Here is a 17,255-nt window from a genome sequence, read left to right on the forward strand (position 1 = left end):
TATATGTCTATGAGATCAAGTTGGTTGATTGTATCATTTAGCTCTTCCGTGTCTTTGTTGAGCTTCTTTCTGGATGTTCTGTCTTTCACTGAAAGTGGCGTGTTGAAGTCTCCTACAACTATTGTGGAGCTGTCTGTCTCTCTCTTCAGAGCTGTTAGAGTTTGTTTGATGTATTTGGTTTTATGTATTTATGTTATTGGGTGCGTAAATATTTATTATAGTTATGTCCTCCTGGTGTATTGACCCTTTAATCATTATATAGTGCCCTTCCTTATCCTTTGTGGTGGATTTTACTTTAAAGTCTATTTTGCCAGAGATTAATATTGCCACTCCTGCTTTTTTTTGAGTGTTGATTGCTTGATATGGTTTTTTCCATTCTTTGAGTTTTAGCCTGTTTGTGTCTTTAAGTCTAAGGTGCGTCTCTTGTAGGCAGCATATAGATGGATCATGCTTTTTTATCCAGTCTGCCACTCTCCGTCTCTTTATTGGTGCAGTAAGTCCGTTTACATTCAGCGTAATTATTGATAGCTATGAGTTTAGTGCTGTCATCCTGATATCTCTTTTTGTGTGTTGTTCGCAGTTTCTTTGTTCTCCTCAATTTTCTGTGCTGAGTCATTTTTCTTTACGTATTTTTTTTTTCCATCTTTCTCTTTGTTGTAGATTTTGCGTTTGCTAGGTCTTTATTTTTTTCTACTTTTTTATTTTGGTTTGGGATTGTTAGATTCCTTTATTGTTACCTTAATATTTACCCCTATTTTTCTAAGTTTATACCAGTTTTTTATTACTTTGTATTGCCTTAACTTCCCCTCCATATGAAAAATCAGTGTCTCCATTTTTTAAGTCCCTCTTTTTTGTTTTAATGTTGTCCTTTTTTACATATTGATGTCTGTTTCCCTATTTTCAAAGTTTTAGCTTTGATATATTTTCGATACCTGTATCTGAGTCAATATCTGGTTACTCTGTTCTAGTCTTGCATTATTATCTGGTGTTATTGATTATCTAACCGTAGGACTCCCTTTAGTTGATATCTACTTTTCTTTCCTACTACAATATATATGTTTAAATATATTATGCTTTATCTTAAGCTTCACAGTTATTAGAGTTCCTTCCTCTAGTTTACTCAAGATTAGCAGAGCAAACATCTGTTTCTGAGTTCAGTGTTTAAACATAAAATATGCTATAAAGCAGCCCAAATTGAACATTTCTCTGTTTCTGGGGAACCTTAAATAGATCAACCTGAAATAATTAAAATTTGCTAGCCATTCAGAATAGTCACTTGAGTTTTGATAGTCTTATTAGTGACTGTTTATAAAACTGTGCATTTGATTGTTGCCAAGGCATCAACTGACTTTCTTCTCCCTAATGCCCAATTCATTTTCCTGGACAGTTAGAAGCCTAAGGAAGCAATTTCACTCCTTAGAGTTAATAGTGTACTGTAACATTTTAGTGCATTTGCGCGAAGGCTTTTTTAGAATCGGAATTGGGGAAGCTGGATTCTGTGCATTCCTGTACCACTGTTTGACCTTATGACCTTGCAGGAGTCACTTAACAACTCTGGGCTTTGCTGCCTATCTGTAAAATGAAAGAATTGGATGAGATGATCTCTGAAGTCTCTTCCTTCTCTATAGCCTGATGAAATTAACAAATGATACTGTTAATGTAAGAGCACACACAGAATCAAATGCAAATGAAAACACATCCTACCAGAACCGTTGGGACACAGCAAAAGCAGTGCTCAGAGGTCAATTTCTAGCAATAAATGCACACATCCAAAGAGAAGAAAGGGCCAAAATCAAAACATTAACCCTACAACTCAAACAAATACAAAGAGAGCAGCAAAAGAAGCCCTCGGGCACCAGAAGGAAGCAAATAATAAAAATTAGAGCAGAATTAAATGAAATAGAAAATAGAAAAACAATTGAAAGAGTTAACAAAACCAAGAGCTGGTTCTTTGAAAGGATCGACAAAATTGATAAACCATTTGCCAAACTGACTAAAGAAAAACAGGAGAGGAAGCAAATAACCCATATAAGAAATAAGATGGGCAATATCACAACAGACCCAACTGAAATTAAAAGAATCTTAGCAGGATACTATGAAAAATTGTACTCTAACAAATTTGAAACCCTAGAGGAAATGGACAAATTTCTAGATACATACTGCCTACCTAAATTAACACAAACAGTGGTAGAACTAAATAAACCTATTAAAAAAAGAAGAGATTGAAAAGGTAATTTAAGAACTCCCAACAAAAAAAAGAGCTGGCCCTGTTGATTTCACTGGAGAATTCTACCAAACTTGCAGAGACGAGTTAACACCACTACTACTAAATGTATTTCAGAGCATAGAAAATGATGGAATACTCCCCAGCTCATTCTATGAAGCCAACATAACCCTGATAACAAAACCAGGTAAAGACACCACAAAAAAAGAAAATTACAGACCAATATCCCTTATGAACATTGACGCAAAAATCCTCAACAAAATTCTAGCCAGTAGAATTCAGCAACGTATCAAAAAAATAATTCACCATGATCAAGTGGGATTTCTACCAGGTATGCAGGGATGGTTCAACATTAGAAAAAATGTAACCCATCACATAAATAAAACATAAGACAAGAACCACATGATCTATCAATTGATACAGAAAAGGCATTTGACAAAGTAAGTAATCAATAGTAGTTGGTACTATATGAGTATTACATAGGAAGAGAAGACTTTATTCAGTGGTCTAACTAAAGTAAGCCTGCTGGGTGTGGAATATGAGCTCACCTAAATTTGTTTGTATCCCCAGGCTGCCTAAACTCACCATATTACCAGTAAGGATGGGGGGGGGGTGGCAATGTATGCAAATAAGATAGTTTTCATCATCCCTGTAGACGCTATGCATACAATACTTCTACCATTTGGACCTGTCAATGAAGAACTTTCTTCTAACATAGTGTTTATTAAGGACATGGAGAAAAGCTGGAAGGAAAAAGAAGAGAAGCAACCACCCCATATATTTCTGACTACTAACAAATTTGTCCTCATCCTCAGTACGACTTTGTGGAGCTCCTGGATGGCAGCAGGTTGATTGCAAGAGAGCAGCGCAACCTGCTTGAGTCGGAAAGAGTGGGGCGACAGGCAAGATCTGTCAGTCTCCACGAGGCTGGCTTTATCCAGTACTTGGATTCTGGAATCTGGCATCTGGCTTTTTATAACGATGGGAAAAACGCAGAGCAGGTGTCTTTTAATACCATTGTTATAGGTAAGAACTGCCTTCACAGCATCTTTTTCAAGGCTACAGCCTAAACACTGTGTTGAATAGTCAGTTAAATGCCTTTGCCAATTTTGAGAGATTTCTGAGGTGTCAAAGCCTGAGGTAAATATGTGAGAAATATTTTTAAATTATTTATGAATATGTGGCAAACTATGAGACGCTGGAAGAAAATATTATTTAGATGTATCTTGGGGAAGGGGAGTGCATTATGAAAACACTTAAAAGCATCTGCATTTACAATAGCAATGCTTTGCTTTACTATTCTAGTAATCTAGTACTAGTGAGTCCTGTTTTTGGTTATGGAGCTCATCATCCATGCTTTCAACACACAGCTAAAATGATCAAAGTGACACAGTTTAAGTTGAATTGTGGTGAGAGGCAGGCTATACAACAAGTGTTCTTTCTTTTCTTCAGAATCCGTGGTGGAATGCCCCCGAAATTGCCATGGAAACGGAGAGTGTGTTTCTGGAACTTGCCATTGTTTTCCAGGATTTCTGGGTCCGGATTGTTCAAGAGGTATGCGAGTTAGATTCTTTTCTTAAACCAGTATAAATAAGCTGTAGAAACACAATTCAGAAAACTACCAATACAGGGAAGAAAGGGGAAATAACTGGCATCCTGCTTGTTCCCAAGATGTGTCTTTTCTTTCGGAAGCTTGATTGAAAACGTGGCGGTTAATTCTTATGTGGTATTTTACTTCACAGCAGCCTGTCCAGTGTTGTGTAGTGGCAATGGGCAGTACTCCAAGGGCCGCTGCCTGTGTTTCAGCGGCTGGAAGGGCACTGAGTGTGATGTGCCGACGACCCAGTGTATTGACCCGCAGTGTGGGGGCCGTGGGATTTGTATCATGGGCTCTTGTGCTTGCAACTCAGGATACAAAGGAGAAAATTGTGAAGAAGGTAAACATGTCAATATTTACAGAAGTCTATTGTTATCTTCTTAAAGAAACAGATTGTATCTGTAATCTTTAGTTTGGCAATCTCTTTTCATATGCTTCCTTATAGAAGTAACTTTGATTTCCATATTTATGAATGCATTATTTTATTAACATTTCAACTAATTAAAGGAACAAATACCAAAGAGCCCTTTTGCGCTTTTCTCAGTAATGTAAAGAGTTCATTTTTCTCTCTAAAAAATGTAAGCAAGTATTTGTGCCGTGAAATCAACAGTATTCTGTTGATTTTTTTAAACAGTTTTCATATTTATGTTAATCTTCTAAATCTAGCATTTTGGCGTCTCTAGAGAGAATATGGAATATAATATACTAGTGAAAAAAACTACAAAATCCCGGGTTTGTTCCAGAACTTTGTATCATGATGATACTCAAGATACTGTAAAGTGCTGTTGAATTGTTTTTTCAAAAGGCAGAAAAAGCACTATTTCCTTTCTTCAGTCAAATTGATTTTATTGATCTGCACACACAAAGTAATGCAATTAAGCCTCTGGAATTAAATTTTCAGGCCATTGACCCTACAAATGTAAAGTTTTATTGAGTCAAACTGCTAAATTAAATCTCGTCATCTAAAGCACATTAAACTGAATTAAGAAGGATAGAGAGTATGCAACTCATTTATTTCTCAAACAGTTTGAGGATCCCATATAGCTGTCAGTACTCAGTGGTCCTGGATTAGGTCATCTGATATGGATTGTTATAGAGAAGCCAATACTTATTACTCTCTGATTAGGCAGAACAGAGAGCAGTAGGCTGAAACCTCAAGTGCATATGTGTGTAATTCATGAAAATTACAAATCCTTACAAGAGTCTAAATTACCTAAATGGCATTGAGCTAGTTCCTAATGCTCTATTATAAAAACCTTTGCATTTTCAGAAACAAGTTCTTAAAAATGGTAGGTAAATATTTGATTATACAAAACATTGGTATAGATTGTGATGTTATTCTTTATTCTGGATGTGCTATAATATCTTCTAGATTTAATCATGGAATTGTTCTCTTTTCTTCCCACTAGCTGACTGTCTAGACCCTGGGTGTTCTAATCATGGTGTGTGTATCCATGGGGAGTGTCACTGCAATCCAGGATGGGGTGGGAACAACTGTGAGCTACTCAAGACCATGTGTCCTGACCAGTGCTCCGGTCATGGGACGTACCTTCAGGAAAGTGGCTCCTGTACTTGTGACCCCAACTGGACTGGCCCAGACTGCTCAAATGGTAAGGTTAATAAGTGCAGTAGAACTTGGCTGCTTAATATTCTGTGTTGATAAAGATTAAACATTTTAATTTTTAAAACACAAGGTTTAATACAGATTTTAGTAAATGATGATAGCAATAAATACCAAAAGTAATAAAATTCAGTTGCTTTATAAAAAGGAGAGGAAAAGGCTTAACCAATATGCCATTAACGTTTCCCCTTTAGCACTATTGGAAAAAATCTTTCATTGTGTAGGACCCTACTTCTCAGCTCTCACTATATGGAACTACAAATCCAGACTGGCCTCCTGATAGACCTGTGTACAGATTGGGGATTTAAGCATATTACTCCTAAACAAAGCCTCAATTTAAAAAAAAAAAAGTTTGACAACGTAAAGGCTAAAACATGATACCAATAAAGAGTATGCATATATGCATATTATGATGTGTATAGTGGTCCAATGCTGAGTTTTTAATTATAATAATATGATTATGTTAGAAACGGCAGGTAGTAATTTTATTCAATAGCCAAGTTGTTATTGGCACCTGCTGTGTGCACAGCATTTTGATAGGTCCTATAGGGATAAAAAAACAAGGAATCATTCCTGCCCTCTAGAACAGTGGCTTTCAAAATTTTTTACCATAACCTACAGTCTTAAATACCTTTTTACATCATGATCTGGTATACATATACGTGCAGATACTCACATGACTGAAACAAAAGTTTCACACAGTGACAAACACTGATTTTTTTTCAAGTCTATGCTATATTTTTAATGCTGGTTGCAACCCACGAGTTAATTAATTAATTCCATGACACACTAATGGATCACACAGTTTAAAAAGATGCTGTTCTAGTCTAGAAGATTATAGTTTGATTGGGGAGGTAAGATGAACACACATGAAATAATTAGAAACCAATAAATCACAGTTTAATATTATATTTGAGTGTCACATGGAATGATATGCTAACATCAGTGGACTTCAGAGGAGTGACCCTACCTTGATGAGTAATGAAAGCTTTCAATGAGGCCTTTATTGACATTTCTTGCCTTCATTTAAAGATGGCATTGTGGGAAAAAAATATTTTCTGACTAGAGGTACAGTACTAGAGAGTGCTTAAAAGCATGGACACTGATATCAGATTGGAGGGATTCATATTTAAGCTCTACTACTTACTAGCTCCTGTATTTTTACACAAACAACACGCATTACACATTTTTTTTTGCCAACCGTGCCCCACCTCCAGGTATTTTCATAAGCACAGTATGTGTCTTAGTTATCTAGTGCAACTATAACAGAAATACCACAAGGAGATGGCTTTAACAAACAAGTTTATTCTCTCACGGTTTAGGAGACTAGAAGTTCAAATTCAGGGTGCCAGCTCCAGGGGAAGGCTTTCTTTCTCTGTCAGTTCTGGGGAAAGGTCCTTGTCATCAATCTTTCCCTGGTCTAGGAGCTTCTCAGCTCAGGGACCCCGAGTCCACAGGATATGCTCTGCTCCAGGCTGTTTTTTCTTGGTGGTATGAGGTCCCTCTTTTCTCTGCTCACTTCTCTATCTCAAAAGCGATTGACTCAAGATACAACCTAATCTTGTAGATTGAGTCCTGCCTCATTAATATACCTGCCTTATTTACATCATAGAGGTAGGATTTACAATACATAAGAAAATCACATCAGATGACAAAATGGTAGACAATCACACAGTACTGGGAATCATGGCCTAATCAAATTGATACACATTTTGGGGGGATACAATTCAATCTATAATACTATGTTAATTTTTTTTATATGTTGCTGTAATATAAGTCAGCATAGCATGCTTGCAAAGATACCTCACAAGGTAGGCACAGTTGGCAAAAAAATGTATAACGCATATGTTATTTGCATAAAAATACAGTATATAACATTAGGCAAATTACTATATTGCCTCAGTTTACTCATCTGTAAAATGAATTCAATCATAGGAAATTCTTCACAGAAATGCTATGAAAATTACTTGAATTAATGCATATAATTATACAATGCTTGGCCCATAATAAATTCTAAATATAGCTATTATTATTATTACTACTACTACTGTTAAGAAAAGACAGAAATGTGAGAAATACCATGGCTTACATGAAACAGTGAAAAAAGTTAAGAGTATTTGGAGGTAAAAATTGGGTTAGGCCCACCAGTAATGGATGGTGCAGTTTAGAAGTGATGTTTTAGACAATGCAGAATTCACTAATAATGATGTGTTCTATAATATGAGAGTAGTGTTCTAGGAGAAATTAAACTGCAGATTATATGTCAGTGAGCATAAACAGGAAGACATTGAAGGATGGAGGACAGGTTAGAGGGTTTTCTCAAACTAAAGTTGTGAGATGGTGAGAGCTTGAATTAGTTTGAAGTCAACAGAAATGAAAAGAATAAATCTGAGGGACATTTTAAAGAAAAAGTAGATAGGATTTACTGAAAAAAAAAAAAAGATCATAAAAGTTGGTGAGAGGTGCTAAAAGTCTGAGATAAGGGAGATCAGGGCTAATGTTAATGCCTCTTAATGAAGCAAGGAAGTTGGGAAGTGGTGAGGCTGACTGAACAGGCAGGCTGTGGGTGGAGGCAAGAAGATCAGTGAGAAAGATAGAGAACATAATGGATTTTGTTTTAGATACTAAAACTATCTAAGTAAAGATAAATAATACCAAGGAAAAAAAGAAGAGGAAGAAGGAGGAGAAAAAAATAGAAGTTGAGGAAGAAAAGGGAGAAGAGGAAGACAAAGGAGAAAGGAGAAAGAAAAAGGACAAACGGATTTATTTGTGGTGTTTTGTAAATAAAAACATTCCATATAAACCTTAGATTCAGTGAAAGGGTCCACTCTTAATCTTGCCCAAACTGATTGTCCTCATCTCTGAACCGCTGTTGTTTAACAGGAAGTGGTTAAGAACATGGGCTCTGGAGATAAACTCCCTGGGTTCCAGTCTTGGACTGGCCCTTCACTAGCTGTGTGGTGTTGGGCGAGTTGTTTGACATCACTGTATCTCAGCTTCCTTATCTGTAAAATGGAGATAATAGTACTACATTACGCAGTTGTTGTAAGGATTAAATGAGTAATATGTGAAAAGTGCTTAGAACAGCGCCTTAGGTGTAGAAAAGACTCCGTAAGTATTAACCATTAGTAGAGAACTGGTGGTGGTGGTAGTTGTGGTCTTCTAAGAGCTAATTGTAGTTTGCCCATACTTAATTTCTCATCAATTCATAGGAGCTTCCACATAGAACTCACTGGACACAGCTCTCTGTCTTAGTTACCTAGTGCTGCTATAAGAAAAATACAACAAGTGGATGACCTTAAAGAACAGGAATTTGTTATCTCACAGTTTTGGAGGCTAGGAGTCTGAACTCAGGGCATTGGCAGGGCTCTGCTCTGTCTGCTGTAGAAGATCATTTCTGGTCTCTCAGCTTCTGGCTGCTCCTGGCCCTTGGCTTGTAGACAGATCCTCACGTGGTATCTTCCCCCTGTATATTTGTATTCCCTTTTTATAAGTCACCACTCAGAAGGGATTAGGTGTAGGGCCTACCTTACTCTGAATAGGCACCCTGGTGGCACAGTGGTTAAGTGATATAGCTGCTAACCAAAAGGTCAGCAGTTCAAATCCACCAGCTGCTCCTTGAAAACGCTGTGGGGCAGCCCTGCTCTGTCCTCTAGGGTTGCTTTGGGTCGGAATCAACTCAACAGGTTTGGTTTTTGGTTTTTCACTCTGGATAGGAGCCTTGGTGGCACAGTGGTTAAGCACTTGGCTGCTAACTGAAAGGTCAGCATTTCGAACCCACCAGCCGCCCTGCAGGAAAAAATTTAACAGTCGGCTTCCTTAAAGATTGACCAAAAAAAAAACCGAAACTCACTGCCGCCAAGTTGATTCTGACTCATAGCAACCCTATAGGACAGCGTAGAACTGCCCAATAGAGTTTCCAATCTTTACAGCAGCAAACTGCCACATCTTTCTCCCACGGAGCTGCTGGTGGGTTCCAATTGCTGACCTTCCGGTTAGCAGTCACCAAGGCTCCTTTCATAAAGATTACAGCCTTGGAAACCTATGGTGCAGTTCTGCTGTATCCTGTAGGGTTGCTATGAGCCCCAGTTGACTCAACGGCAGCAGATTTGGTTTTTTTGGTTTTACTCTGATGGCCTCAATAACCTAACAAAAGAAAACTCCTATTTCCAAACAGGGTTGCATTCACAGGTACAGTGGTTAGTACTTCAGCATATCTTTTGGGCGGACACATTCTAGCTATAACGTTCTTCAAATATGAAACTTAAGAAATGCAAACCTTTTCACCTATTAGAATGACCTAATGGCATAAAGCAAAATGAAATCTTGCTAGGTAGCCACTTCACATACTAATTTTCAGTAAAAAAACACTAGTAATTTTTATAAATCACTCTTTGGCATTTTGAGAAACTTGGGTGACATCTCTGCTACCCTATGAATCAATGTCAGCATGACGTATTTATCTGCCCCCCCAACCTTCTCCCAAATAGGATTTTAAAAGTCCGAACTAAATAAAGTTTTGTGTAGGCTAATTTATAGTATTGATGAAAAGCTTCCATTAAACCCGCAAGTAAATATCCTGAAGAGGAAACTTAGGAGTTTTCTTGCCCCACCCCCCATTTCTCTTCTTCCTCCTTTCCTCCCTTCCTTCTTTCTTTCAGTCTTTCTTCCATCCTTCCTTCCTTATTATCTTTTGGCCATACTTTCTGGAGGCAGACGAGATTTACAACATGTTTATTACTTCTTTCATAGAAATATTAGTTGATTCACATAGCTTGGGAAACCAGAAACTTTGGTTAAAAGATTAACTTGTATAGTATAAATAAGAATAAAAACATAAATTTGGCCTGAATTATAAAGAACCTTGAATTTCTAGGGAGTTTTAGGGAATCATCACCAACCAACATTTATTAAGAATGTGTGCATTGCATTATTTTAAATGATACATTAACTTATTTTGTCCTCCTTTCTTGAAAATATATCTCATAATTTCAAGGATTAATATAGGCATTTACTAATTTGAGTTTTTATTTACATTTCTGACTTCAGTACTAAAAAATTGAGTCTTGCAAAAACTATACCTGATTATGTTTTATAAATATAATTACTTGTATAGTAAAGCTGCATTTTATCCAAGCCTCTTCTTTCTCCATCAATAAAATAGTTATAATATTACTATGAATAAATAATACTTGCTTGAAATATTGTCATTCTGATTCACTTCCCACAATTATCCAAGTAGGAGAAGTGCAAGCAAAGCAGCCGCTTTATGTTTCACATAAAGTTATCATGATGCATACCTGAATTATTTTATACATGGTAGCTTATAATTGATACTAAATAACTCAAAAGCTAATTTAGTCCTCCTCATAAATAATGTTGCTATCAAGAACAAAAATGTATATAAATGCTAATTTAAACAATCAATTGGCTTCCCAAATCACATTATTATTTTACACATTTACCCTGATCTTTTTTCATGCTAGTTGAAAATCTGATTTTACCTGTATACAAAATGACTATGTAGTCATAGGGAGCAGAGACTGTGTCCTATTCCTATGTATATCCCCAATGCAAAACAGAAACTTAATATATATTAAACTCTCAATATAGGTGTTGAATAATGTATACAATCCTGGTCTTTTAAAAGAAGGTAGTTAAGTACAGAAAAATATTTAATAAACTTCGCTTTTAGTTGCAAAAAAGACAGTTTAGAATTAATAGTGAAGATTTCTAACACGGTTAGGTTCATCCCGTGAGGATTTCTGGGCCCATGTGCCTCAAATATGTCTATCTGTTGTTGCACAGCTCTTCATTTTAAGCTTATAAAAACATTGCTTTAATTTACATTCGTGGCTGAAAGTTTACTAACACTGTAATTCTGAATTTCTAACTGAATCCTAAAGGAAAACGATTTACCATCTGCCTCTATTGTTATTGTGGAAATGACCTTCAGGTATCTAAATTCAAGAAGATTTTTTACCTGAAGAAACATTTGGTTCAGCTGCTAGGAGAGGAGAAATGAATTATTTCCATCAGAAAGTTTATAGGTTTGAAAGCAACGGAGCTTTCCTCTGTTTTCTTCAGCAGTCTGTCCATTAATTATCCCTTCAATTCCACTTCAATTAAATTAACTCTAATTAATAACTTCATTACAAAGATTGACGCACCTTGCTTAAAGCTAGTGGGCTAAATGCTGATAAACACCTTCACCCTAATGAGAAATTGATTAGATTGAATAAAAAGAGTTCCTCGGAAAGAAACGTCTCTTCTCGAGCTGAGGTAATGGTATGGTGCTCTGAAGTTCATCAAACCATCTTGGATCTCTTAATCAAAAATTTAATTCAAAAGAGATAGAAAATGTGGCATGAGAAAACACATACTCTGTCTTCCAGTTAATAGTTCTGACTGCTGTTTATAACAAATGTTACAGCTGTCACAGTGCCTTGATGTGGTATTTGAAGTTCTGTAGCACCGAGACAGAGAATTATGGTGTCTGAGAAGTGTTATCTGGGCAACGAATGGGTAAAATAGGAGCATGTGACTACATAAATAGTTACTTTTTTTTCTGTAGTCTATTTTGTGTTGTTAGAAATGATTTCAGGTTTCTGTTATTGACTTTTATTTTTACAAGAAAACCAAAACGAAGCGTTTTTTACAATCTTAGAGAAAGAAACTATAACTTTATATGTATAGACTAAAAAATAAAATATCCTTCCAGACTACTTCCACCACAATCCCTCTTTCTCTCCCTCTCCCTCTCGTACTCCCTCCTTCCATCTTTCCCACCTCTCTCTCTCTTAAATTGGCTCTGGTTGTGTTGTACATAGGGTCACTGTGAGTTGGAAACAACTCAACAGCACCTAACAACAACAACAAGTAAAAGTTTTAAGAAAGCTTTCAGAAAAAAAATCATCTCAGACATCTGAATTCATTTGGAAACCTAACCTGGTATTATCATAGTTTTTGAAGTAATTTGGTCACCTATCCTCCTTTCAGTAATGCTAGTTGTTGAAAAATCTTATTTTGATTTTTGACAGTCAGTAATTATATATATTTTTAAACTGATTTTCTACTGTGTAGGTTAAGCAGCTTGTACTTGTCAACAATACACATTTACTGAATAGGAAAAACAACAATTTATTTTATTTAACCAGCATTTCTGTGTGTCAGAAGTATGCTAATATAGTCACCATAGTAGATTCTTTTTAATGAAAGTTTCTGGAGATTTAAAAACTTTAAACAGTAGGATTAGAAATAACCCCTTTTCAATTCTTGCTATATGTGTGAAACCCAAGGCCAGTTAGGTACCTGAAGGCTTAGATACTGAAATAGTTCTGTAACCTGATGTGTGTTCTTGGCTGCCAAAGATACTCTTCAGAGATAGATAGATAGATAGATCAATAGATAGATAAATCGATCGATAGATATACATACACACATATATATACACCATATATATGTATATATGTGCATATTTATTAAAATAGGCAATTATAACAAAACTGTCATGCGTATTCTATGCGTGATTAGGGCAGCATATGAAATTAAGTCATGAATAAAGAAGTGAAATTGTGCCATTTATAATTCTTTGTAATCAGTGCTGAAATTTACATAATATTCATAGATACTGTTATTTTCAATGACTTTGTTTTCCACCATAACAAATTTGAGTTTAAGATGTTGCATTGGTTATTAATCCCCCTTCTCCTTCTCCCCTACTCTTTTATCTTGCTCTGCATCCTCTCTTTTTCAATACAGAAATATGTTCAGTGGACTGTGGCTCCCACGGTGTTTGCATGGGGGGGACTTGTCGCTGTGAAGAAGGCTGGACGGGCCCAGCATGTAATCAAAGAGCCTGCCACCCCCGCTGTGCTGAACATGGAACCTGCAAGGATGGCAAGTGTGAATGCAGCCAGGGGTGGAACGGAGAGCACTGTACTATCGGTAGGCTAACTGCACTTTCCTGTCTGTCCTCCATAGAAAACTAAAGAGCTCCGGCTATTTGATTTATTTCAGCCTAAAAAAAGGTTTATTTCTTCAAATTATTTTTTAGAGAAATTGCTTTTTAAATAAAGTTATCATTTTATAATGGCAGTTGAGTTCTTTTTAGAACAAGCATCACAAGTATGAAGCATAAGAATTTTTTTATTTATTATTGTGATCGGCACAAAAATTGACTCACATGAACAAAGAACATTTCACTTCTAATTTATAAATAAAGTTTCATATTATATTACTTTCATTCATATATTACCTCTTAGTGTTCTGTGTTGCCATTGCATTTCTTAATAATCACAACCAAAATTTTTACCTAAAAAAAAAAAAACAAAAAGATTTCAAATACGTGACCTTCTTAGCCTCTGTAGATTCCAGAATCATACATCGTAGCATTTATAGATATATTTTAGTCTCTAAAAAAGAGATTTGACTTTTAATGACTTTATTTTGCAATACCACGAGAAACAAACTAGTTATAAAATATACAAGTCTAGCTGTTCTTAAACTTAAACAACTTTATATGCTTAGCACTTTTTAAAATATGATGACATTTATGGACTTCTGTAGGTTAAATAAAACAATCAAGTAGGTGTGTAAGATGAAATGTTAGTGCATAAATTATATTTAGCAGGGATACAAAAGTATCCAGAATGTATATGGTACCATATTTTCAAGGTACTCAGTGTCTTTGCTTTTTACTGTTTATGTCACTAAATTACAACTGAATTAAAATTGAGAAATTAATTAAATTTAAAAAATACAGCAAAAGTAAGTAATAAATTTTTACCTCACTTCAGTGAAAGTGTACAGCATTAATTTTAAAAGGCATAATCCTACAAAAATTTCAGACTTTGAGGTACAGTTGGCCCTGTATCCATCTGTATCCATGGGTTTCACATCTGTGGATTCAACCAGCCGTAGATTGAAAATATTCAGAAAAAAAAAAGAAAATTCCAAAAGCAAAACTTGAATTTGCAGCGTGCTGAGTGCTATGTTGCATCCCTGAGAATGAAGTGCTGTGTAGGTGTCCTTTGCTGCAGCCTCCAGCCATTGCATAGATCCTCAGTCTCTCTCCAGTACTCGTTTGAGCATTGTTCACCTCGTGTCTTATCATCGTTCCCTCAACAATACAGTACTATGTAACAACTATTTCCATAACCCTTACATTGTACTAGGTATTGTAAGTAATCTAGAGATGATTTAAAGTATGCGGGAGGATATGCATAGGTTATATGCAAATACTACACCATTTTATATAAGGGACTTGAGCGTCCTGGGATCTTGGTATCCTCGGATACTGAGGGATGACTGTACAGTGTTTCTCCACATTGTTTTATGTCCTTAGAGTAAAATTTGGTAAAGCTGTTGAGGGGTGAAGGAAGTGTCGGTATCTTGTAAGATTTCTTCTTGCAGTGCGTCTGTAAGCATCATGTATTTCACTTTATTGCCTACAGGAGTTGGTTAGCCAGAAATTTTGCCATGGAAAATTGAAATCACATACATCTTATAATTGTCACAATTCTGTGTTTACAAACTTCAAGCAAGGTTCTTTCTAAGCTTATTGACATCTGTTTCAAGGGTCTCAGGATCACTCCCATATTTGTTGATTCACTAGAAGGACTCACAGGACTCTGAGGCATTGTACTCACAATTGTACTTTATTACAGTCATCAGAAAGGAAAAAAGACAGCATTATGCGGAGTCTGGAAAAATCCAGCACAGAAATCCTATGTTCTTTCTCTCCCACCAGGAGAGGTCACATGGAGTGTACTCCTTTCTGTAGCAGTGAAATGCATCAACGTATGTGCGGCATTTCTGCCCAGGGAAGCCCGTTTGAGACTCAGAGTCTAGGGTTTTTACTGGGGCTTGCTCAAGTAGGTTGTCTCCACTTGAGATACTGCGGTCACAACTACAAAAATTCAAGACTCAGAGAAGAAGAGCAGGTGCTCAGTGCTGCTGGTGGGCAAAATAACCTTGTCAGTGTAGGGAATAGCCAAGTTCCCAGATGCCAGCCAAGGGCCAGCCCCGTAAACAGGCCTGCTATACCAACTCTCACTGCACAACATCCTTAGAGTCTCACTTGTTGAATGTGTGCTTACTGCCCGCAACTGGGGAACATATAGTTACTACTGAAGTCAAGCTACAGCTTGCAGGGTGCTGGGAACCACTGAAGGCGAGGAGTAAGCCATGTATAGACCTCGTTTTACAAGACAGCTCAACATTCTCAAGCAGTGTTCTGAAATGGCCAGAAAGTGTGAGAAAAGTGAGATCAAGCTCTCTGGATAGGCTTTTTAAAACTCCACGTGCATGTAATTCCCCTTCATCCCCAAGATTCTGGAATGGCTTTCCCTTGTCCAGTCTAAGACAGGCTTCCCAGGATGATGGCAGACTGTTGCTCATAATTGTAGTAAAGCAGAAAAAAGTTGACAGCCACAATTTGTGTATCTTTCTGTGAATGTGCAAGGACAGTGCAATACCCCATGACCAAACAGCTTTGTGCCTTAACTCCCAGAATGCCCGTGTACCAAGGCAAGGCAAGAAAAATATGCCTCTAATCATATTCCTTCATATTCCACCCCCATCCCTGGTCAGAACAAGTGAATTGCTGTTAGTTCAGGTAAAAATGTTATATATTTCATTATACACATGCTAGGAAGTACAGCAAATGTGTATATACTTTGGAAAACCAGAAAATGTACTATAAGCTATGCATAAACCAAACCACCAAACCCGTTGCCATTGAGTCGATTCCGACTCATAGTGACCCTAGAAGACAGAGTAGAACTGCCCTGTAGGGTTTCCAGGGAGCACCTGGTGGAGTAGAACTGCTGACCTTTTGGTTAGCAGCCGTAGCTCTTAACCATTATGCCACCAGGGTTTCCAAAGCTAGCCATAGACAGATTTAAGTTGCCAACATATCATCCTATTGTCGTCCTCCTGACCTTCGTGGTTTTCCTTAGCTGAGCTGTCCTTAAACAGCTTTCCAGTCATCTGGGCACAGCAGGATTTTTGTTAGCAATCCCACTTTCTATTTTATTTTGTGTTGTTGCTTTCATATTCCATATGAGTAACAATGTGGAAATAAAGCACCAGCTTCATTTAAAAACAAATCTTGGAAGTAAACCTTTTGAAAATGTAGAGAACCTTTAAGTCAGTATTGTGTTCTTTTATACTATTAGAACTGGTTACTCCAAACAGTAGCATACAGAGATCCAATTGCTATTCCCCTGTCTACCTACTACCTGTGTATTGTGCCCACAATGAAGCCTAAGGGGCCATTTTAAAAGGGGCCTTTGTGAGTCACTGGTTAAACAACCCAGGAAACTACTCTTCCCTCATTCAGAAGAGTTACTGTTGCTGTGCATTTCCTCTCAGTTCCAACATCTGCGCGTCTGGCTGAAACAAGCTGCCACTTTATGAAACAATACTCATAAATCATTTTTTTTCTTCATCCCTATTATGTGCCATCTCATTGAATACAAACAGGGAGGTTAATTGAAAGAGAGATGGAGGAGAAATTAAACAGTCAGAAGCAAACAAAAGTTCCCAATAGAAAGCAAAGAATATTCTTCATTAGTCATCTTACTGTCTTCATAAACTCTGTTCATGCTTTCACAAAACCATAGGCATTCTGATAGTAAATAGATTATGAATGTAGAGTATTCACTTATCATCCTATCTCCTAAAGAATCCCATCCTGATATTTTTATTAGTGTGTTCATATTTTCCTCTCCTTATGAATCGTGTTCCGCAAATCAGGCATATTCATCTGCACGTTCATTGTACTATATCCTTTTTTCTTGGGTTAGACT

At 36.8% G+C, this 17,255-nt stretch overlaps 1 protein-coding gene across 1 annotated transcript in view; it reads left to right on the forward strand.

Annotated features, from left to right (window-relative positions):
- Nucleotides 1–17,255, forward strand: part of TENM3 (teneurin transmembrane protein 3) — a 660,303-nt gene that overhangs the window by 512,106 nt on the left and 130,942 nt on the right. The window contains exons 8-12 of the mRNA XM_004389020.2: nucleotides 3,040–3,250; nucleotides 3,677–3,778; nucleotides 3,967–4,161; nucleotides 5,231–5,431; nucleotides 13,204–13,389. Coding sequence (XP_004389077.1) covers nucleotides 3,040–3,250; nucleotides 3,677–3,778; nucleotides 3,967–4,161; nucleotides 5,231–5,431; nucleotides 13,204–13,389 — 895 coding nt within the window. The remainder of the gene's footprint in view (nucleotides 1–3,039; nucleotides 3,251–3,676; nucleotides 3,779–3,966; nucleotides 4,162–5,230; nucleotides 5,432–13,203; nucleotides 13,390–17,255) is intronic.

Source organism: Trichechus manatus, unplaced genomic scaffold (genome assembly GCF_000243295.1).
Source record: "Trichechus manatus latirostris isolate Lorelei unplaced genomic scaffold, TriManLat1.0 scaffold00230, whole genome shotgun sequence".
NCBI lineage: Eukaryota > Metazoa > Chordata > Mammalia > Sirenia > Trichechidae > Trichechus > Trichechus manatus.